The sequence below is a fragment of the Falco cherrug genome, chromosome 4 (genome assembly GCF_023634085.1).
Source record: "Falco cherrug isolate bFalChe1 chromosome 4, bFalChe1.pri, whole genome shotgun sequence".
Classification (NCBI taxonomy): Eukaryota; Metazoa; Chordata; class Aves; order Falconiformes; family Falconidae; genus Falco; species Falco cherrug.
Window position 1 is genome coordinate 39,224,551 of NC_073700.1, and position 24,179 is coordinate 39,248,729.

A 24,179-nucleotide genomic window follows, 5' to 3' on the forward strand; every position below is an offset into this window, starting at 1 on the left:
TTTACTCCATAGGACCTCCCTACTTCTGCTTCTGCGTGCTCACCAACACGCACAGGAAAAATAACTTCAACACCATAGAGGACCACCAGGCCCTCAGGCAGCTTTGCTGACATTTTTTAAAAAAAAAAAATCTGGAGAGGGATTGCTGAAGATCTACAAAGGCAGGGCAAACTGACAACTTCTCTGCTTCTCCCCACGTAAGGACTAGTGGGCATTAAATGAAATTCTCCAGCAGCAGGTTCAGTGTGAACAAAACCCCCAAAAAAAGTCCTTTCCTGCAGCTTGTAATCAATGCAGACACGGCTGCAGGAGGCTGGGGGGCCAGCAACCCCGATGGGTTCAACAAGGAGCCAGACGAGCCACTGCAAGAGACTGCTGGCTGCCAAACAAGATTGTTCGGATATAACCTCGTCTTGTGAAGCTCCTAACCTGCGGACTGTCAGGAACTGTGAGTATGTACCAGAGGAAGGACAACTCTGAATGTGCCCTCTTATAATCCCCTTAAATAGATGCTGTAGTCAGTGCTAGAGAGAAGTCCTGTATCTAGACAGGGCTTTGGCTTGACACAGCATGGTCACGCTCATGCTCTGTTGAAGCACTAACAGCCCTTTCCCTATGGAAACTGGGCAGATTTAAGTGATTCTCCCTCTCTGGAGAGCAGTTTGCTTCAGCTGCCTCTGCATTCTGCCCCCCTGCTCTGAACGCCGGTCCTGCCTGCTGCAGACCCAGCCTCCTGCCTTCACTAAATATCAGACCCCTGGTACGCTGCAAAGCAACATACCTGCACCCACAGCCCTGGGGAGCCAGCCACGCTCAGGGCGAGCACAGCCCTCCCCTGTGGCTGCTGCATCACCATCCCTCACCCCAGACAGCCCCGAGCTCCGCCGCCACCTCTGCAGTCATCCAGTAAAAGCACTAGCAAAACCCACAGCAGTGGAGAAGGAGCTTCGTCCTGTCCCCTCAGCAGGGAGGGGATGGAGGAATTCAAACAGCCAAGGAAAGATGGGCAAAAGCCCGTAAGGCAGCAAAATGTCTCTTCTGAGCACTAACTACCCCAGAGAACATCCCCTTGGGACAGGATGCTACGGCAACACCGCAGTGTCTGTTGTTTTGTTAGGAAGAGAAAGGAGCCCTTCTGGTGAATGGGTTAGGCCTTGCAGTAAGGAGGGCTGTTTTGTCCTCTCACAAACACGTTAGGGGACTGGTTTCTGTCACCCAGACCCTGAGACACAACCCTATACTTAGCAGCTCCTGAGGCATGGGGAAGTAGACCGGCATCTGCAATTTCTAAACACCTCCACTGCCTTAAGGAGCAGAAAACCTACTTTACAACCAAGGCCGTTAAAAATCCAGGTTAGAGGGTGTCTTTCAGCACCAGATCTCAGAGTGAAAAGGGGTCTATAAGGGTTATCAGGGGACATATCTATTTCTGGAGGGGAAGAGCAGTGGGAGGCCCCCAAACCATGTCCCACCATAGACTTTCACAAGAAAATGTGGTTCAGCCACTGTTTCACCAATGCTACAGCCTGTTTATGAAGAAGTCCTACAGAAGCCACGGCTCTGGGACTCCTGTTGGGTGTCGCCTTGACTCACCTGTAGCCTAAAGAGTCCATGGGGACAGGGGCCATGCCCAAGTTTTCAGTGTAGTTTCGTGACTTTGTTGCATAGTTATGTGAATCTACATTCCAAGCAAAGCTGTTCTGCACTCGCTGCGTGGCCTCGGCCTCAATCTGCTCTTTTGGTTTCATCACGCTGTGGTGATGGATGTGGTGGTAGATGTGTTTATGGTGGTATAAGTTAGCTGCATCCAGTTTCATTCCTGATTTTGTTGCGTGCTTGCCGTGCCCTGGAGGAATTGTTCCTAGTGTCCCTGACAGCTTTCCTAAGTGGCCACTTTCTGGGGACCGTGGCTTAGGAGAGTGGCGGCCAGGTCCTGGAGACTGGCAGCCCGGTGTTTTCATCACGCGTTGTACGTGTTCATCGAGGATGCTTTCCGGGTTTTCTTCATGGGCATCTCTCATCTGCATCCCAGCACAGCCCATCTCAGAGTAACGAGGAGCAAAGTGATGAAAGGCTTGGGCGGAAGGCATCTTGTGGCTAATGACTGAGGGACCAGAAGAGATATCTGCATCCTCACCTTCTTCTTCCTGCAAGAAACCGGGGACAATCAGAGAATGACAGCAGAGTGGTGAAAGGCGTCCCTGGTCCCACCTCCTGCTCACAGCAGGACTGCTGCCAACCCTTGAGTCAGGCCTGCCTTAGTCCAGCCAGATCTTGAAACCCTTCAAGGTGGAGATCCACAGCCCCTCTGGAGACCTGCCCCAGACCGTGCCACCCTCCTGCAGAAAGCTTCCTAACCCAACCCTGTGCAGTCCTGCTGCTACTGAGCAGAGCTGCTCAGGCCTCTGCACCTGCTTTTTGAGCCACCATTAGCAAGGGTCTCCATGCATTACCCAAAGAGACTGAGGCAACCTCTGACAGGCAGCCCACGCATCACAACCAGGCTTTACAGATGCAGCTTTCTGACTAGCGCAACAACTCAATCGGATTTATGAGTGGGCAGAACCTTATTCAAACGCTCCCTAAGCCCCTTGAAGGTGTTCTGTAACAACCAGCAGCCAAGACACACCATACCACACCATTCCTGTGACTTCCTGCGAGAATTTGGTAAAGCACCATCAAAACCCATCAGACAAAGTCCGAAGCTACAGGATATGCAGCCGAACAGTTCCTGAGTCCCCTGGTTCTCACCTGAATGACTATTTTGCAAGGCAAAGACAACAGCGGGCTTGTAACAGGAGGGAGCAACTTAAAGTCAACAGCAGCACAAATGGGTTTGAAAATCAAACACCGATTTCTCTCGAGCATGCTAAGGCTGGAGTGAAACATTTCATGCAGATAAAGAAATGGGTTGGAACTAACTGCTTGTTCTTGTAGTTCACAATGGTCTAGGACACCCTGCTAGCGACTCTTTAAGTTCTTGCCAGGAAGAACAAAACTCCTCCATGCTGACAGCCACGGTTTTGATGTTGACAAACTACTTTACGCTCCAACATAAACTCAGATATTTATGAAGTTTCTTTATTGGAAGTCGGGTTTCCTATTTTTTTTTAATTACATAAGTAGGATTCCACTGAGTCCTTTAATGCTGCTCTCTTTTCCTCCTTTGGCACAGTAAAGAAATCAGTTGCAGCACAGATAAAACGCATCTGCTAGAAAACACTGACTCCCATCAACTTTGCCTGTCAGATGTCATCATCCATCACTTGCTAACCAGCTTCAAAGTTGCAGCTGCCAACCACACAGCAAGAAAGCAAATAACAGACTTCCTCCCAGTGTCACACCTGGGGGTTTAAAGCTGAAGCAGGGACAATGCCAGGCTTTGGAAGTGCCAAGGGCGTGGGCGCTGCAAGCCTGGGGGTGTGACATGATGCCCACATCTGGAGGGCCCACCACACCACTTTCTACCAAATTGCTTTGAAGAACTTCAGAGGCACCTTTCATCTACAGCCACAACGCTGCGGCCTGCCAACTGCCATCCCTGGGCACCCAGGTCAGGGACAAGAAAAGATGAAGCGTGTGCTGACCAAACCCCTGCCACCGGGGTAAGCATTTATTAGCAGTTCATGAAAACCCAATGATACGCTCAGCACTTGTGAGGCTTTTAGAGCTGGTACCTACTTTCTGGAAAACTCTTGGCTTTAAACGCCAACTAATGTGCAGGAGAAGACCTGACCCTAGCACAGATCTCTGAGGAATGGCAGCGTGTCCTTTCTGCTCGGAGCCCAGAGCTCCGGCAGTGCTGTCACACTGGAGCAGGGTGGCATGAGAGTGACAGCCTGGGGTGGTTCAGCCAAACAGGTGCCTGAGATCTGGGAAACCCTCTGGCTGCCTGGATCTCCATTTTGCAGAAAACTGGGACCTGGTACTTTGCTTTGCTCCAAGACTGAGATCAGGGTGGGCTAAGGGAAGGATAGGGATACACTGGCTCTCTTTCAGTTTGCCTCAGCTCCTCTATGTCACTAAGCAGGAGATTGCAACCCCAGGCAGGTCCTCAGCTGGCTTCCCATCCCCTAGCACTGGTCTCAGGCTTGTACCAGGTAGGAAAGCCCCAACAGTGAGAAAAAGGCAGCAAACGATGGAACTGGGGTGCCTACCCCAAGCTGCCCTCTCTCCTTGAGCAGAGCAAAGGTTCGAGTCAAGGCTGCAGACACCAGTTCTGCTGAATCTTTGCCCGTGCCCAGTCTACAGTGAAAAAAACAATATATGGCACAAGGCTGGGGCAGCCCAAACTGGGACCGTAATGTGGGACTTCGGATACGGCAGTCAAGCCTTGGCTCAGCCACATGCACCGGTGCGTTGCGAGGTGCTCCTTGCCCGAGTTGCCCGATCACAGTTTATCCCTCCCTCCCACCCAAACCTGCCCGCACCCAGCTTGCACAAGCACGCTGCCTAACCTGCATCCCTCCGCCCATCGGGCACCCTTGCACTGCCTATGGCTGGCACAGGCAGAAGAAAGGGAAGACAAGACAAGGACATGATCAGGGAGGCACAGGCAAGAAGCAGTAACTGCAGTGCTGTACACCAGAGAAACCTGCGGGCCCGGGAGCAGCCTCCTCCACTTTCCTGGGCACAGGGATGGTGTAAGCTCTGGAGCCACGTCCCAGCATCTCGCCGCGGTGAGCTGAGCTTTGCTGGGCTAAGCTTGGCGGCGTGTGCAGCCTCTCGCCAGGCGGGGAAGCCCCGGGTGCCATAACCACTAGATGGTGCTTTGTTGACATAATATTGTCAGAAATCTCTTCCATCAGCTCCCAAAGGCAGCGGCAGTTAGAAGCATGCAGACTTCAACTTTGCTGACTGTCTACTGAGCTATTTTTACTCTCCAACAAGGCTGGGGGTGCCCTTCCCTTTGAGTCAGGAGGCTGAGATCTGTACTGATGAGCTACGGGCAAGTGATACCCTGCTGCAAACCTCCTCCTCTGCCTTCTCCCAGTCCCACCCATCAGGCAGCTGCTGGTTGGTAGGGCAAAATAGCTCACCTAACCATGAATGTGTTTTCGATCATCATGCAAATCACTTCCCTCTCTAGGCAATGTTTTATATTCAAATAGTGAGAATCTCAGCGGTGGCTTCTTCTCCTGGCTTATTTTCAATTCACTTGGTTCAGACAAAGACACAGTGATCTGTACGATACGATACTGACCTGTACGATACGATACTGCAGCTTCCATGCATGGACATGAGGCTGAAGCAACTCAAAAAGTAATAAAGAGGCGGGCATATCCTCTTAATACTCTCCCATGCTGCTCAGAATAATTAATGAATTCAGAGTTTGTCTTTTTTGAAAAACAGAAATCCTAACAGTCTTTTCAGTAACAGGCATTTGGCTTTAAATCAAATGCCTCTTCTCGATGTTACTGCATGATGTGGCTTTGAAAGGGAACCTGCAGGCAGCTCACTATGGGGGAGAAAAATTCTTTTTTCCTAGCTTTTGCAAAATACTTGCAGCTTCTCTGCTAAGCTGATAACTGCCCAGTGTGACTAACGCTCATGGCTTTCCCTGTGCTGTTGTTCAGCGAGCCATGCAGACCCGGTAAGAGGTTACCCTGTAAGTCCTCGTGTTCAGGTCAAAGGAAAAAACCCTGGGATCTATCAGGATTCAAGGTCTCCTCTTGCTGATACCAGCAGCTCCTGCACCTCAAGTGCTGACCTAAAAAAGCTACAATTGCTTACTCTGAGTTTTCCTGAATGGCTAATGCCAGATGCCAGACAGTCAATGAAGTACATTCTGGAGACAGCAAAGAGGTTTAATATATAGCATTAGTGGGAGTCCTGGGCTTAAAAATAGATTAAGTCACACAAAAATGTGTTTAAACAGACTTAAATTTATTCTCTGGCACATAGGTATTTGCTGATTTTATGGTATTGCTACTGGCAGCTTCTTCAAGGAGGCAGAGGGCTGGCATAATGTAGCCTGGTACAGGAGGGGGCTGCAACAGAGCCACGGAGGGGGGAGAAGGAGGAGGAGGAGGAAGAAGAGTGCTCTAGGACCATGTTAGCAGAAAATGCTGCAAGTTACATTGGCTTTGTTTAGAAAGCAATAGGTACCAGATAAAACCAGAGAAATTCCAGTACAACAGGAATCTAATCACAAAAGCACCTCAGTGGCCTTTTCTGGCTGGATGCTGGATGCAGAGGTGCAGGGAGTTTGCTGGAAAACGCTTGGAGCTGGAGGAAACCTTACAGATCCTTCTGCCTTCCTCACTTCTCTGCATTTGAAATGCAGATGTGATTCAAAGCGAATATGACAACTTACAGCTCTTTTCTGTTTAAAGAGCTACTAGATGAACATTTAAAACTACTCTAGCGGGGCTGCAGGGTCTGCCCCGGAGCCCCAGAGACTCGGCTCCTCTGAAAGCACAGAGCTAGCCAAGCCAGGCACCGATACCTCTGCTTGAAGGGAGAGCTGTGGGTTACTAAGCACAGAGCCTTTGCCTCAGGGCCACAGCAGCTATTAACAGCAGAGACCCGTAATTTCTTCACACAGGGCTGTAGTTACACTGACATTGGCAAGGTTCCGTAACACTGTGGTGTCCTCTGAACACTCTCCTATAGCCCCAGCACAAGATGGACAGGTACCCATGAGATGCAGTATCTCAGAAGAAAAGATACGGTGCGAATGCTGCTGAACAGGGTGGCTCACACAGGTAATATTAGATGACCAATACATCACTATCTACCTTTTGGAGCTTGTGGTGGAGCTAAAGGCCTTGCACGCTTTCCTTGGTTCATCTACAAAGTCCTCGAGCTCTGAAGGGCCCCAGTGGTACCAGGGCTCACAGCATGCCATGGGCTGCGTCTCCCCAGCCACCCATGTGGAGTCAGTGTGTTTTTCTGCTCAGGAGAGGGTTCTTGGATACTACACCTGATCAGTTCCACGTTTTCTAGGGATGTGCTAGGCACTGATGGGGAGAACCCTTTTGGTTGTGGTAGGAATGGCCTGATAGCAGACACAAACACCTCCAACAATAACATCACCTGCCACCTGGCTACAATTTGTAGAGGAAATGGGGATCACACAAAACCCCACAGCGGAGGGAGAATTCCTGTGACATAGTCCCCATCCTTGCACAGAAGGGATTGCTCTCAGGCGAGCAAGGGTGCTGAAGAAGACGAGACAGAGCATCCACAGCCCCTAACTGGTGGCAGAAGCGGGCACTGCTGTGCCATGGCTGGTATCTTACAGCAGGGAGGGAGTGCTGGAGCTCACAGAGCCCTGCATGGATGGGGAAACAGCACCGTGGAAGCTCCTGGGGCAATGGGAGCCTCCAGAAGCCCCTTTGCAAGTGATAACCATGGCTGTTGGAGCAGGAAGTGGTCGCCCCAGTTGCTTCCACAGCAGCTGAAAGCTCCCTGTGGTGTACAGTACGCAGACAGTCTCCCAGGCTGGTAGAGGTAAAGAGGTTACTAACCGCTCGAACACGTTTAAGGCGCTCCTCCAGTTTCTCCTCTGCTTCACGTTCCTTTTGTACTTCCTCCAAACGATTGATCAGTTCTGCAGCAAACTTCTCTGGTTCAACGTGGATATCCTTTGGCATTCGGTATGTACGCTGGAGGAAGAACACACCAGGGGTTAGCAAAAGGTGCATGAAAAAATCACATATTTACTCTGGAGGATTTGATAACTGAAATGCCAGTCGTTCTGGTAGAGAGCTGAGGGAAGACAGGATGGCAGATGCAGAGGTGCCGCCTAGGACTGGGGAGTTAGAAGCTGAGCCCCCACCAAGCTCCCCACCTGCCACCAGCTTTGCACATCACCTCATGTAATGGAACGGTTTTCTGGAGCCACAATTCAAAAGCTCTTTCAGTACCAAACTCCTCTTCGGCATGGATGTGCTTGTTTACTCCCCATGTACAGTCAACAGGAATATCCTAGTCTCAAAGGGTGGGAAATGGATGTACAGATGAACTTCTCAAAAATCGTGCTTATAGTAGTGATGTTTTCACTTTGATAAAAAAAGAGGACTCTTACGCACACTTATTCAGCTCACCCCCGGTGGATTAGTATGTGCTGGTCAATCTCTGCCAATCTAGCCCAGAGCCCAGAGAAAAGAGTGGAAATCCTGTCACCTCCAGGACATCTTACCTCCCTCCATCTTTTGCCATGATTTCCACAAAGCATCCTCTCTTACCAGAGGATCCTGCAGGATCGCATCTTGGCTCTTCAAGAGTCATGCAACAATCCTCTGTTTGCTTCATTGACACAGCAACCTTACAAGCGCAAAGATACTATTTTTCTCCTTGCTCCGAGTGAACAAGCGAATATTTATGGAAATTCAAGGGCATCCTTGGTTCCTTACATTGAGTTACTTTGTCCCTAAATTCCTGAGCTCTGGGATAAGAACTTTGTGTAGTGAAGTATAAAGCTATCAGCTGCAGTATTTTTCCCCTCATTTTCATCTGTTCCGCATTATTTTGTTAAAATAATAGAAAAAAAAATATGACGCAGCAGAGATAAAAATTTAATTTGGAGGAAAAATATATGGAAAATTCACCAGTATAAAAACCTGCATTCAAATATTTCAATACCAACATGAGAGAAATTTACACTGTATAGGACCAGAGATAAAATTAAATGTGAAGACATGAGATAATTCATAGCAAAAGAACAAATGCAGCACCAGAAGTAGACATCAAGCTTGAAATCTTTAAAGGAGGATGAGGGACCACCTGAATTTATCCCAGACCAGCCAAAAGATCAATGCAGAAGCCTAAAATAACACTTTGCCTCAAAACCTAACAAAAGTATGCAAATCATACTGTTTTTTCTCTCTCTGCCAGCTGCTGAGTGGAAGGCAGGTGAAGAAAACCAGAGGCAGCAAGTATTCTACTGATGGCCCCAAGAAGCTGAAGACATCTTTCAAGACACCCAAGTTGGGTTACAGAGGTCTCAGTTAAATCACTGGTCGTTTTGTTTGCTTAGAGCAGGAGCCAGCCAACCCTGCCAGCAAATCTCAATTCCAGCACTCGCTGCTGTCAGCTTCTCTTCCACCCTGGATGGTGCTGGGCTGCAGCCTCCCTGGGGACGTCTGTGGACATGATGTGGCTTTGCAGGTAAAAAGGACTACCTGCTCTACCACTTGTTTTCCGTGACAAGCAGAGGGCCAACAGCTCCACCTAAAGCTGTCCCAGGCAGGACTGACCCATCCGAGCTGGGGACAGCCCCAACAAACCATCCCCTTCATCCAGGGATGCAGCCGCTGGAGAAGGCATAACACGTGGGAGCTACCACATGGCTCCCACCCTGGGATGACAAAATCTTTGCTGCCACCATGACCTCCTGCCCTGCAAATCAATGGCCTGTATTTAAAAGAAACACTGCAGAAAAAGATTTTCATCAAGAAAAACGACATTTAGTCTTGAAATACTGGCACAAGGGCCAAAGCAGCATGCTTTGTCCCAGTGCCTTGACCTTGTGCTGCCCAGAAACGGGCCCCAGACATGGTCCACCGTGGGGGAAGATGTGGCAGAGCTGGTCGCTGGTCTGTTACTCCCTGAGGAGCTTCTAGGATCCAAATGCTGTTTCCCCATTCCCCCTGCGTAGCCTGGGGGAGCATTTCTGGCTAAGAGAGTCTGCTTTCATCAGAAACCCCAAATGCATGATCATCACCAACCATCTCGTGAGGCAGAGGCAGCAATTCCCAAGGAGGGAAATCTCTCTCTTGCTGGACAAGTCACAACCCGTCGAGTGATGTGTTCACTCCCTCTGCCACGTCAGACATGCCAACTCTCCCTGCGGTTGTTTATACGACAACAGCACCAAGACCTGCTCCGTTATAAATTTAATGAGCCTAATGAGATGCAGCTCAGTGCTCAGCAGTTACAGTCTCGGGTCTCCCCATTGCAGTTACCACAGCGGCTTGCATAGAAAAGCAGAACTGGGAAAAAATTTCCCTTGATTTTCATAGCCTTTGATGCAATGCAGCATCCTCCATCAGCCTCTCCCAAGCCCCCAGCAGCAGTGGGTGCAAAGGCTGAAGCTTCCTAACCTGCATGTTCGAGTTCTGTTACAATGAGGTGGTTCCCTCCAGGCCAAGCAATGCTTATGGACCAGAACTCCGTCTCTGACGAGGATCTGAAGACATTCAGGGTCACTTGCTGTATCCAGGGAACTCAAGAGACTATGATTTTGGTCTTTTACAACTAATACTTCAGCATGTTTATCCAGTCTCTCAAAGTCTGAAGGTGACTGAAGCTCAACTACAGAAATGAGAATAATCGAACCCATGAATCTTTAGGATGAATTTGTTTTCCTCTCTCTTTGATAAACAGCTGTACGTGCAAAACCCATTGCCCTGCCCTTGGAGCTTTCCACTCTGCAAAACAGCTTGCAGAGGTCCTCAGCAGCCTGTCTGAGGGTGCAAGATGCAGATCTCCCCTGCGAAGCCATCTCTGCAAAGGTCTCCCTGACCATCCAAGTTCAATGTGACTGAAGTAAACCTCACTTCACCCCATGGATACCAGTTGTACGTTGTCCTGGTGGGATACCCATAGTGGTGACTCACAAAAGGTGGGCAAGCAGGATGATGCTCTGGACATCGCCATGGGTCTGACTTTATTCCTAGCTCAAAGGATGAGCTACTCAGACTTCCCCAAAACTAATAGCATTGTAGAGTAACGAATGCAAATTCCCTGTGCTGAAACAATACAGATAACTGCAGAGGGCTCTTTCTATCTCCCTGGACAGCAAACATGGACTGCATTGACCTGGCTCACAAGACTTACAACAACGAAGTGTTTGAACCTTTTATCAAATGACAGGCCTGACTTCGGAAGGAAAGACATGCTCCATCAAAAACCAGCCAGGCTGAGCCTGTGCCCAGAGGAGGATCCTTCAGGGCTTCAGGATTTCGAACCTGTGCCCGGCTTCCCATGGGCTTACAGAGCCCTGCCAAGGGAGTTGTAAATAAGCTGTTTATTGTTCTGAAATCAGAAGGGCTCCAAATGCTTTTGTTCCAAGTAAAGAGTGCAGCACTCTCCGAGAGCTGGCTGGTTTTTGAGGATTCAGCCCTTCAGGTCTGGACCAGAATGAGATCTCTGGACATTCTGGGTCAACAATTCAGAAAGGAAGCACTTCATTTTAAAGAATTGTTTTATCTGCAGCTGTTTTAGCTAATGTTTTATTTAATTATCTATCTACTTTTACTTAATGTCACTAGTTCAGATGGGTCTGTCCAGAACCAAACCGAACTGGGCTGGGGAGGCTGCAGAGGACAACAGATGGGAGGCTGAATGCCAGATGGGTTGGCATGAAAAAAATTGCTTAAACTGGTCTGGATGGAGCAATCTTTCCTAGTGACAGATGTAAGGAAGGATTTCTTGGGGTACCTATCACCACAACATTGCCCTTGACATGTGAAGTGGTTGAAGGTCTGGTACCTTTGGGAAGGAGCAGCCTGCTAAGAACATGCAAGATACACAAGCTCTTCAGTAGTTCCACTTAGCACTTGCTACCACGTTTTCTCTTTTTCTTGGACCTGACTGCATGGGAGTTGCATGGATTTTGTTCCATGAGGCAGATGCAAGTCTTGGGTTTTGATGGATTTTACCTTCCCTGAGAAACTGAGGTCTGAGGAATAAGCTGCAGATCAGAACACACTGGCATCGTAAATGTGTGGTTTTGCTATGATCTACACATGAAAAGGCTGAAAGGGAAGAATCTCGTTGCGGTTTGCAGGTTCCCCTTGGGAAGAATAAATCTCAGCTGCTCTAAGCTGAAACAGGAAGTTTTCCAAGGTTATCACTGGGTAGAGGTCTCTAACCGGCCCCAGGGATCCACGGGTTGGGCTGAACCATTTCTGACAGATCTGACTGGGCCAAATCTCCCTTTTCTACAGGAGGTTTGATGCCTGAGTGGCTGATGTTAGATCACAAGTCAATCTTGGAAATGAAAGGAAGATGGCAGGCTAGAGAAGCCAGGAGAAAAGAACTTCTGAACCTCCAAGTTTCCCAGATTCCTCTGTGACATACATTTTTAAAGGATAAATGGTGTTTCCATACCAGAAACACTTGTGGCAGAGCTCATGGATAGCTGGATCTCAGCATCCACTTTAGCAGCATTCAGGGATTAGCAAGAAGTCCCGCTGCTGCAAGGCATTTGAGGAAAATGGCATAAAATGGCTGATGGGAATCCTGAGCAGGTTCCCAACTCGCAGGAGCAGAAAGCTCATTTGGCTGTAGTTATCCAGGCAGCACGAGACCAGGGCTCCTCCTATACGCTCCTCACCTGTACAGCACAGCCGAGTGGTCACTCAGAATCTTCTGTTCCACTCAAGAACACTACGGAAGCCACCTCGCAGCATCCTTGATTGTGGGGAAGGACAGGAGAGCTCCCACCCGATGATCAAGCTACAGCAAGAACATCACAAAGTGGCTTCTTTATGCAGTTAAACAAACAAAAAGAGGAATCCCAAGTCTTAATGCTTGAGGCTGGATTTTTCTGAATTTGCTGGGAAAAAGGAGCATCTCCCATTGTCCCCTGAGAATGGATGAATGAGAAAGCTGCGGTAAAAACAGTGCAACAGCACAGGTATGGCCCTGCATTCTCTGGGCTTTCGCCCTTCCTTTGGGAACTCGCTTGCTCTTTCCTTCCTTGGTGCTCCAAGACTCTGCTCGAATCCAAGAGAGAGATGGAAAACCACATGAAAAGCAACACTCACTTGCTGTGTAATGGGTTCTTGCCAGAGGCACAAAACAAAGGTCTTGTTGCTTGCTAGAGATCTTCACCCACTGCATTCCTGGGCAGAGCGCCATTTCACAAAACACAGCTTTTCCAAACTCAGAGCACTGGTGAGTTTGTAAGTGTGGAAGATGCAGAACACAGCCATTCACATACCAAGATCTCCTGCTGCACGGCATGGCATCCTACAAAACCAGCACACGCCTTCATTATTTGGAGGCAGCATGGCTGTTGAAACTAGCGGGCTGTCTCCTGTGAACATATAATCACTACAGTTTATAGCTCCTGGACCTAACTAAAAGTGCTGCTATTAAAAGCAATGTAAGTTCTTTCAGAATTTTGAGTAATAGCTCCATAACTCATTTGTAAGGGAACAGTAAGGTCTCTAAAGGACTTCTGAAATGGCTTTTCGGAAGTAGGAGGTTCTCTACTATCACTAGGAAAACATGCCATGCATTCTGCAAGCACTATCAGTATGGACTCTGGCTACACTCGTTAGATATGAGTCCATAAAGCCCTTCACTCAAAGGTTGCAATTTCGTCATTGCTACATGTTTAAAAGCATGCTAACCACCAGGCCCAGGTGGCTGATGGAGACCGCTTTAGCTACGGGCTGCGAGATAGCCTAATCACCAGCTTTGGAAAGCAACACTTGAAGAAACATTTGCATGGCTCCTTGCTAATTGGGGACGTTTAATTCAGCAAGTGTGCAGTTAGAGGTGATTTTAAAAGACTAACTTTATAACATTTTACACTGGTGTTGTCAAAACATATTGTCTAATTACCTTCTCCTTTCTTGGCTGATTGATAAGCGAGAGCAGAGCAGTGCCTCTCTGAAGTCGATGCCAATTCTGTGTCAGTAATTGGCTGGCAGGAGGTGCCAGAGTGTCTGAACTAAACTTTTATTCCCTGGAGAAAGACTAGAACTAACTCAACTTCTCAGTCCTCTGCTCCCATATAAACAGGCGTCAAGATGCCTTTTTCCCTGGGAGTTAAAATTACAGCACAGAACCTAATGGGAACAGTGGCTGTTTCACAGGAAAATCCTTGTGAAGCGTCTTGTCTGTAGTTTAGGAGGAATATGTAATTCTACAAGACCGTGTAGATAAATAGGATAATATAAAAAATTATAAGCAGCAGGTGGCCAATTTAAACCTTGTTCCCCCCCTCCTCCCCCCCTTTTTTTAACTGGTTTCCAAAAAGGTCGATAAAATTTAATGCTAAGTAAAACTAATTAGCCTGCAAGGAACTGCTGCTGGAATGACACTTATTCAGTTCAACAAAAGAAATGTTTGGCAGATGGAAGTTCGTTAAAGCAGAGCTCACTATACATATTTAATGCTCCATACTCTTGAGTTTATAACCTGCAGTTCATCGAGGCATTGCCAGTGCGCAAGATCAACAGAAAGCCACTATTATTTTTATCCAAAAGGTAAAGCCACTGACAAGCTTTGAAGTCAGAGAATATTCACTCAGTAGTTCCCACTGTTGGGGAACAGCAACAACAACAACAACAAAAAATAAAGGCCAGGCTTTCAAACTCCAACTCTAACAAAGCCACGCTTACAGTAAAAACGGCATCAAGTGAAATAAAAAGGCACCCAGCCAGCCTTTTCAACAGCGACCACACTGTGAAAGCAACTGTGTGAAAAGAGAGGTGACTGAGCAAGGATGGCTAGTGAGAGTCTGCAGCCAGGGCTTTTATTGTCAACCCAGTGATCAAAGCACAGGAGACCCTCTTAAATCTAAGGAAAATAATCTAATTTAAAAGGCAAAACAAAGAGTGGTGATTTTTTTTTAAAAAATCAGATTAAAACAAGGGTGTATTTCTGCTGGTATTGTGCTGCTTTGAGCAGGCAGGATGAGAACAGCTGCGTCAAGTTTGAAGGCACTTCTGGAAAAAGCAGATGGAGGCTTTTTTTCTCCCTATTTGATTTGTGCTGGAGTCCAGCTGTCCAAAGGGGAAAGAAGCACCTTTTTTCCCCGCTAGATATTAAATGTCACCTGTAACTGCTCACAAAAAGAAAATAATAATAAGCGGAGCTGCAGATGGTGCTGCAGAGCCCTAACAATTATGCTCATCTTCCCAAAGCTGTTTGCTTACCTGGAGCAACTGGGGAGACAGTATCAGGCAAATGAAATACTTAAGCCTGCGCTTTCTTTGCTCTCCTGCCTTGCATCCCCAGGCGGGCTTTGCTGAGTCCTTGAGAACAGGTTACAGCTCCCTTTGGCTGCCCAGTGCAGAAATACTGTTGCATTTCTCCCCAGCTGACCTTAGCTGAGAGCTACATCATGTCCAGCGACCTCCTACACCTTCCACAAACACCTCCAGCTCACCCAAGGGCACATCATCTGCTTGCCAGTGCTCCCAATCTCATCTGGGAGAAACAACTGGCTGCTGACTGAATGGTTAAGAAAAATTATGTGCTTTAGGCAGTCCTGGATGATGAGTTTGGCAGAAGGCTACCAAGCCCTTTCTTAGCATGCTGTGTTTCCATCATAAAACAGCCCCAACTGAATACAGCGCTAAGGGGGGTTACACTCAAGCAAGCAAGAGCAACTGTACGCTAGAGCTCTCACATGTTCTGCATATTTATCTCTGGGGAAGGAGACAATGCTACTTACAGGAATGTGAGGTAGTGGCACACGTCCATTTGCTTTGGCACTTTCTTGCATCTCTCTGCGATGCTGCTTTCGGAGCCTGTACGGTGGGATCCCATCTCTGCCGGAATAAAACAACAACATGCTCTGCTTTAGTGCCTTTCTCTGATACATAATGCTCATTTAAGTCTCACTGCTGCAGAGTGGCAGGTAGGAAACACCTTTACGTTTGAGAAAGGCTTTGCACGCCCAGGGCGAGTGCAGCAGAGCAAGAGGAATCCATGCAGGGAATGATGCTCGCCCGGGTCCTCACAACAGTAACGCTCTGGCACTGGGTGCTGGGGGCACTTACATGGCATCTGCCAGGAGCAGAGCGAGGCAGGGCTCCTGCGACCGCTGCCCTAGGCAGAGGGCAGGGAGAAGGACTTGGACCACATCCTGGTACCTTTTATAGTTGGTTGCTTTCTATAAAAGAGCCCGTAATGTACACAGTAAACCACAGGGCAGGCTAGGAGGGGGGGGAGGAGTGGGAGCTCAGCGAGCATCTACACCAAGGGGAACTTGGTCAGGGAACAAGGTATATATTTTTAAGAGAGCGTGACAACTTCTCAAATGGCTTATCAAAGCAAAGGGGTAGGCTCTGCTGCTCTTAAGACAATCTCTAGCTCAGTCTGAAATTATGGGCTTAATACTGGAGCTACTGTGCAGAAGAACCTAGCCTCTCCCCAGAGGAGGCTGGATGAGGTTAGGAAGGGACGCCATGGGCCACGACACCCAACTGAACCAGCTCTGCTCGGGTTTGTGCCCATGCTGAAAGTGACAGAGGTCTCTGCAGAGGAAGAGACAGTGGTGGTAACGATGCTGGGTCCTGACAGACTGGGAACCAGGTCCGTGGCTCTGCTGCAAGCTGGGGGACACTGCAGACCTGCTCTGATGAGCTGCATGCAGCCCTACAGCAAAGGCAGGGGTCTGGGCACGTGCGGGTCCCAGCAATGGGGGGCAGAGGCATCAGACTCTGCTAAGCCCCCCCTAACGGCAAAGCACCACTGGCTGAGTATGACTTTGGGCAAAGAAAGGAAACGAGTTTTTGTTCTCGCCATTGCAACCACCTTGCTTACACCTAGGGATGAGGAGAATGTGAGTGAAGTGGAGCCCAGTTATGAGATAAGGACACAGGCCCATCTCCGGGTGACACTGGATTATTTTGAGAAAAATCAACGAATGCAAAAACAAATGCCAGCCTGGAGCTCGGCAGTTTGGAGCTCTCCTTTTTTATTTTACACATTTCCCCGATTCAGTAAAAGCAACTGCTTGGGAAGGCTGTGCAGTGCCACAGAAACGGGTGGAAATGAACGGAGGGATTCCGTTGTCCAAAGTACCGAGTAACTTCCATGCACTGGCACTGTCTCCTCCCAGCCCCGCACCACTCCGAGCAGTGCAAATGAGCCAGTCCCAATGCATCTCACACGATGTTTGCACAAGCCAAATGTACTTAGCACCTACCCCCTCCCCAACTGCCAAGCATAGCTGCTTCTCGAGAACATAAAACAGTTTAACCAGGAGAGTTTTAAAGCCGAGATGCCATTTGGCAAGGGAAACACCATTTACAGTGGCGCTTTGCCTGCAAACCTCCTGAGTTACAAGCCTGTGCAAGGATGGTCACCAGCAGCTCTTTGCCCATTTCCATCGTGCCTGCTGCTGCGCTGGCTCCCCGGGAACGTGGGTGCAGGCAGAATCGCCACCAAACTACATCTGAAGAATACAATTTCATGCAGTAACCCAGGCGTTCAAAATGAAACGCCATTCAAATAAAATAAAACCTGTGTTTAATGACAAGTGCTTTTTAGTAGGAAGACAAATGAGAGAACAGAAAATTAGCCAGGCTAATTACAGCTCTGGCTAGTGGCTGCAGGTAATGCAGGAGGAGGAAGAGCACGTCTGGGAGCATCACCCCGCTGACACGTTAGAGGAGCAGAGCAATTCCCCCAAGCGCTGCTATACAGACAGGTGATTACGGTAGCTTTCATTAGGTGGCTTCATTTGCTTTAATGACAAACCTCCATTTGAAAAATAACTTCAGAGTCACAATGGTTAAAGAGTTTTCACTGCATCACGATGCAGCTTTTTCCAGACTTGATGGCAACAAAACAACTGACAATTTTTACAGGAGGGTGTATGTGGAAATAATCTGGGGGATTATTTTAGCCGTTGCTGGTCGGCATCGATAGACAACATTTCAGCTTAACCACTGCACAAAACCCGGGTGCCAGAGCACAACTCGCACGCTAAAGCCACACGGTCATTCGCAGGAAAAGCGGCATTATATTAGAAGGTGCAATTTTTCTTTCTTTCTCTCTCTCTCTTTTTTTTTTTTTTTTTTAATTCTCCCCAGCAGCAGTCCCAGCGGAAAGAGCGACTTTTGTTCCCAGCACAGTAGCGAAAGGCTGATAATGGCCTCTAATCTATCCGGCTTCAAACACATGTTCAGCCCCGCTGTGCTGCCTTTGATGTCATTTTAACTAGATTCCCCAATGCCACCTCTGAACTTGGAACATTCCTTCGTTCAATGTACTGTGCCAACTCAACCAGAGGAAGCAAATTCAAAGATAAGCACTTTAATTTTATCCCAACAAAACCTTATTCAATAGATGGGGGGAAAGCAAGGAAAAACCAATACCGCACTTTTGTTTTCCTTTTGTCAGGTAGCTTGCTTTGAGATATTTTCAATAGATAGAGAATTTTTTTTTATATATATATATATATAATATATATAAAAATTAAATATATAAAATCAAAACTTTTTGAGAGCACATTTACTTTTAAAACAAAACTTTCCCAAACTGTTTTTCCTTGTTTCATCACACAATTTTCTTTAGTACCAGAAAGCTCTGCACTGAAATGCAATGGGGGGAGCAAGAGTATTTTTACCGTTTGTTTAATGATAATGCAACTGGTTTGCTACTGGGGAAACACGAGGGCTTCCTCTCCTCTCTGAACCAACCTGCAAGAGCCTCTGGTGAGCAGGGAGGTTTTGCTGTGGCTCTACAGTTGGACTCTTCTAATAAGGGCTGTCTTTGTCTTGTCTCTGCAGACAGCCTCCAAACCCAACCATTAAGCCTAACAAGTTGGAAATCACCATTTGGGTGTTAAACTTGTTTTAATATAGCAGAACTCAAGGTCATTCTGGATCACTGGCTGTAGGAAAGACAGGAAACAAATCCACAGCAAAACTGATATTTTTCACCAATTACTCTTATCAAAGCACCACCGTCACTGAGAGACCTTTCTCACACAAAGACATATGATGGGAAAATCGCCAGGCATTTTGGACAAAGGCCAGTCATCTGAGGAATAATATTTAATCTGCAAGGTTTTTTGAAAGAGTAACCACTGTCCTAAACCCTTTTGCTTCAGGGAATGGCCATCCTTCCTCTGGGGCAGGTTTGACTGGAATTGGGGAAGAAGGAGCATCCCTCTGGCCAAGCCCACCAGCACCGGGAGGGCTTTCCAAGCCTCTGGGGAAAGACAAAGCTGTCTCCCAACCAAGACAAGCCACAGGGTAAGACCCAGAGGAAGGGGTATTGTTGTTTAGCTGGACCACAACACTGGGCTGAAGAGGAGACATTATCTCTTGTATCCCCCATGTAAGCTCTTGCAGAAACAAAGAGAAGACAGACATGGACCTAAGGCGTTTCTGCATCTGAATTAGAACATTACATGGCAATTTAGTGCATTTCAGCTTCTGCCTGTTGCCTTCCTACCTACAGCTGCCTTAATTTCCCCTGAGCATCCCTGTTGTGACAACCCCTCCCACCCAGAGGCTGTCTCCTCCACTTGGGAAAGATGCTATCTGTGTGCAGGGGTTATTTGAGACAGCAAGAGAAGTTCAGGGCTGCACTGGAAATGCTGCTGCAAGCCTGGGGCAGGCTCTAGGCAGCCCAGGGGGGAGGCAGAGCCCCAAAGCCCCGACCCACCACTGACCCACCGCCGAACACCAGCGGTGAGCGACTCAGCCCCACCTGCGGCCACGGCACACTTGCTGGGCCAGTGCTCGCCGGAGCCTTTCACCGTGTCCTCTCCAGACCTTGCCTCCACGCAAACCAGCTAAAACAACACAGCTGCCGTGCCGATTATAAAAACAGGTTTCAGCGGAGAGGACTGGAGCTGTTTTGCCTACAAGCGCAGAGGAATTCATATGACACAGGAAGACTGAAAAATAATCAGTGGAACACAGGCATTTAAGAGCAATGTTTTTTAAGCCACTCAGAAAGCAAACCTCTCCAACAACAGGGACTGATAACACTTGTTACATAAATTCAACCCATTTCAATAATATTTACCAGTGCTTGGAAAGACATCCTGTTGAAAGTTTGTCTTTTAGGCAAGCGTGCTTGTAGCTGGTACCACAGAAATTATTTTAAAAAACACTTCACTGAGCTGGGAGCTCCTGAAAAGCCTGTGCCTGCCTCCCTTCGTCCCAGCTCAGGAGGCCAGCTGGCCAGAGCATTGCCCAGGTCTTTGCTAGTGGCTTTGCACAGCTGGGCTGTGCTGGGCTGTGCATGCAGCCACATCCAAACCCTGCGCTGCCATGATCAATATCAGAGCTTGGAAGGGAGCTGGTGATAACCGCAATACATCAGAGTACAAGCAACCACTCGGTGTGTCCGCCTTCTCCACCGACTTGAGTTGGCCAACACTGCAAGAGCAAGCCTTGCATCCAGCCATGCTCTCTGTGCACCCGCCTGCTTTCCCAGTTTATTAACGCTCCTCAATTAGCCGATGCTTGTGTCCTGATTGTCCGGACACATTCTCCTCTGATGGAGGGTCACAGAGGTTTCTGCCTTGGGATCACACCCCGTTCACGTGCTGCCTTGGAGCAGAAGCCAGATTTCATTATTGAGCTTGACTGCTGTATGTAAACATCACACACAGGGAAGAACCTCACTCATCAGCAAACGAGGCTTTTATTGCCACTTTCCTCAGAGGAGGCCTAAATTCAAAGCACCGAGACATGTAAGTCTTGTCAAGCAGCAGGAGTCCCTTCTTTAACTTGCGTCTGGTTGTTCTTCATTTTTGCTGCCTTGAGCAATTCTGCAAAAATTCCTTTGAAACTCAGGAGGCAGATAGGTTCAGCAATGCCATGTAAAAACCGAACAAAACCTGGTACTGGAGTTTTAAAGAATGAAATGAAGAGCAACGAAAACAGAAAAGAAACTCTGAAAACAGAGTCTTCGTAAGCCAAAGGTCAAGGCTGTATGTCCAGAATCCCAGTTTGGGGATCAATCTGCATGCATTCAGTTTGAGATGCGCAGAAACAAAGATCACAGCTTTACCCTTATGATTTTTGAGACTTACTTAAAATGAACCACTGAGATTGGGTTAGTTATTAACAGAAGGCATCACATGTATCAATGGTAATTAAAGTCCTAGAAGCAGCCTGTGGTGGTCATAGGAGAGATAACGTGCCTAAAGGAAAAAGGAGCAAAGAAAAAAAGAATGCATAGGATGGTCAAACAGAAATCATTCTGCCTGCAAAAGAAATAAATTATGGCTACTGAAATAAAAATTAGGAGGGTGAAGAACTCTGGCATAAATGATCACAACTTATTGCAGGTATAACCATCAGCGCAACTCCATGAGCCTGCTGGACTGGTAGAAGTGTTAAAAGCTAATTAATTTTGAAGAGTTCTTACAGCTGTCTCTCCTGATAACAAGAAGTTACATGACCCCTGCTAGCTTCAGAGTACTCCATATAAATTGATGAATATGAAGAATCACGGAAGGATGTGGCTAAGCAGCTGGATTTGTATCAAATGGAGCCTTTAATTAGCGGTCCTCTACAGCTCTCTGTCCCAGGGGCATCCTCCACCTCCCATGCCCCTTTGGCCTCCTCCATTCTGCAGCATGAGATGGATAAGGTGTAAGGTGTAGGGAGCAGACCGGACTCAACAGCTGCTCCTAAATGGCCCCAAGCCCCCGCAGAGCCAGAGACAAGCATGCTACCTGCTCGCACAGAGCCACCGCAGCAGAGACAGAAGCCCCCTTAGCATATCGCACACTCACCAGCTCACTGTATTAACGGAAGGCAGGTGGGGAACTGTTGCAGCACCTATTAACAACATCCATGACACAGGCTGGGAAGTTTCTCCAACAAGGTCTGACAGCTCCTGACATTCACAGCGACACTAAACGAGGCTCTTGGAGGACTTTGTGTTTACAGCACTGCCGTTAATAAAACCCTCTCCTAATTCTGTAAACCTGTCATCTTTCGCTTGAAGAATCAAAGGGTTTCTGCTCTACAGAAACACACTTTGCATTTGCACTACTAAAAACCAGACCAAACACTGAATATTTTCCCTCAAATCCTTTTTTTCATCACAGAGATGCAGTCACAACAGAATCTCATAACCCCTTTTTTCTCTCTTTGCAGACTATCTTTAAGGAAGGTATCTCATGGGTGAGGTACAGGGCGCTGTCATGAGGGTCAGGACTAGAAAAAAGCAGAGAAGATTTGGCAGGGGCTTACTGGTACAAGTTGTGTTAAAATGCAGTGGTCACCAGACATAAACTAGAACTGGTCAGTCACCAGTCCTACTGAAAAGCATTTGCAGGCTGAGCACAGTTTGGCAGCAAAAAACCTCAAGAGAAGTACCCAGGTAATCAGAAAGCTCCGTCTGACTTTCAGAAGATACTATATCTCAAATCACTTACTATAAAGCCATTCAACATTTCAAATGCCTCTTGCATCTGGCAAGAAACACTGCAGGAACTCCGACCAAGCTTCACTTATTTTAGTTCAATATAAACATTTTACGTTGCAAATGTTGCCAAGACTAAGTAGCCTGCACAGTGGCAAAACAACCCCACTCGAAAAGAAAGTGGGAATGATCATGACCTTGGTCTAGTCAGATATTGCCCCCAACACCGGCTGTGGCAAAGCGTCCCCCAGACGAACGCAGCAGAAGCACCACTGCTAAAGCAACAAACACACTCTTGTCCCACCAGATTGGAGTTACTTACACGCTGCTGTCTGTCAGCGACATTGTATCGGCATCGCTGGACATGCTCTGCTGCTCGCTGTCGTTGGCACTGGTCGCTGGTGCCAACGCGTAGCCCGTGTTGACATAGTAAGGGTTAACAGGCTCTCTCCATGACCCATGCCTGCAAGAAAAATGAGAGTCAAATTAGAAGGACACAACCACGACCAGCTCCGCATCACTAGGCAGAAGGACTCTGCATGGAGCCCCAGCATTGGTGACAGGGTGCAGAATACGCTGTGTCCACACTAAGTGGCACTGATTGAACCATGAACCCTTTGACTCATAACTGGAAGCAAAAGGGAATTCATGGATTAATGAAGATGATACTGTTAAGAGATGAAGAAGGGAGGGAACAAGACTATATGGAAGAATTCCAGTTCCCACCAGGATTTATGGTGTCCATGGGCTAACTGCTTCACACTGTCATTCTATGAGCAAGGTAGAACATCTAAAAACAATACCTAGATAACAAAACAGCATTTTTCTTAGTCAAAATGAGCTTCTGTTCTTCCAACAGTGAGGGATGTGTAGCACAGCTCACCCATTCTGTGCTTGCCTTTACATTCCTCTTCAACATGTTTGCCAAGGGAGGGAGGTAAGGCACAAAATGGCTGTTGCTTACAATGCAGTATCTAAAGCTGACCTCAAATGTCACACGCAGGTACATCAGACACTTGCAAATTCCACCAGGAAGGACCATCTGATCACACCGGCTTTTCCAATGGATCATCTGTTCATGGATCCATGGAGGCTAGTTTGTATACAACCACATGCCTTGTCCTGCAGACAGGTTGTTCAAGTACACGTGCAAGCAGACCAGCCTCCTTCCCTTCCACCAAATGAGAGGAAGAGAGACTGCCTCTGTGAGCTAACTTGGGAAGCCAGTTCCTTGCTCTGGAGGAGAGCTGCATTAACGGTGAAGCAGCCTGTGAAACAAGCAGGCAAGAGCTCCTTCACACCGACTGCCACCGGCGTAGCAAAGCTACTGCTGCCAATGTGCCTCCAGCTCTGGTACACCACAGGACAGTCAGGCTACGCAGGCAGATTGTTGTCACTGCAAGTCATTTTGCAATTTGCCAGGAGGAACAAGCTGAAATGTTCACACCAACACAGCATCCTTTAATCCCCCACTCTCTCTGCCTACCCCTCTGCATGAAGAGCAGCATTTGCAAGATATCTTGAAGTTGATGAAATCCTGGGTTTTCCAAGCTCTGCTACCAGCTCTGAAAATCAGAGTCCTGTTTTAATTCAGATCACAAAGCTCATCAGCATGAGGTTTTATTTAGTAACTCAGTAACTGGCACCTAGTTGATGTGGTTTGTAATGGACCTTGAGCAAACACCTCCAAGGAGGACACATCTTGCAATTTGTGCTTCCCCGTTCTGCTGTGAAAAGCTTTTCTGGCTGTACTGCAGCGGTCAAAGTTCTACAGACAATAGAAAACTGTCCCTGCCCTGATGAGTTTACATTTAGATAAGACAAGGAAACCCATGAGAAATGCACAGATGGAAGGAGCGGAGGTGAGGAAGACACCAGCAAAGGGACAAGTTAGCAGTTTTGGCACATTTGTACAGAGGATGAATGCAGGACAGCCACCACCTGAACTGGGACTAGCAGACAACCCATTTAAGGTGAGATTTTCAGAATCATTTAGCTATAGTAAGGTACTCACTTACAAAGATAGAAGCATTACATTACCAAATTATTTTAAAACCTGAATTTGACAGGACTGTAGCCTTCAGCTAACACACTGCTTGTGTAGCTCCTATTCACCCTGCCCCTCTGCTCTAGACACAGAA

At 47.7% G+C, this 24,179-nt stretch overlaps 1 protein-coding gene across 2 annotated transcripts in view; it reads right to left on the reverse strand.

Annotated features, from left to right (window-relative positions):
- The window catches only part of AXIN1 (axin 1), a 76,650-nt gene that overhangs the window by 12,285 nt on the left and 40,186 nt on the right, over positions 1-24,179 (reverse strand). For both annotated transcript variants that reach the window (XM_055708890.1, XM_055708889.1), the window contains exons 3-6: positions 22,361-22,501; positions 15,365-15,461; positions 7,473-7,610; positions 1,594-2,147 (exon numbers count right to left, since the gene is read on the reverse strand). In XM_055708890.1, coding sequence (XP_055564865.1) covers positions 1,594-2,147; positions 7,473-7,610; positions 15,365-15,461; positions 22,361-22,501 — 930 coding nt within the window. The remainder of the gene's footprint in view (positions 1-1,593; positions 2,148-7,472; positions 7,611-15,364; positions 15,462-22,360; positions 22,502-24,179) is intronic.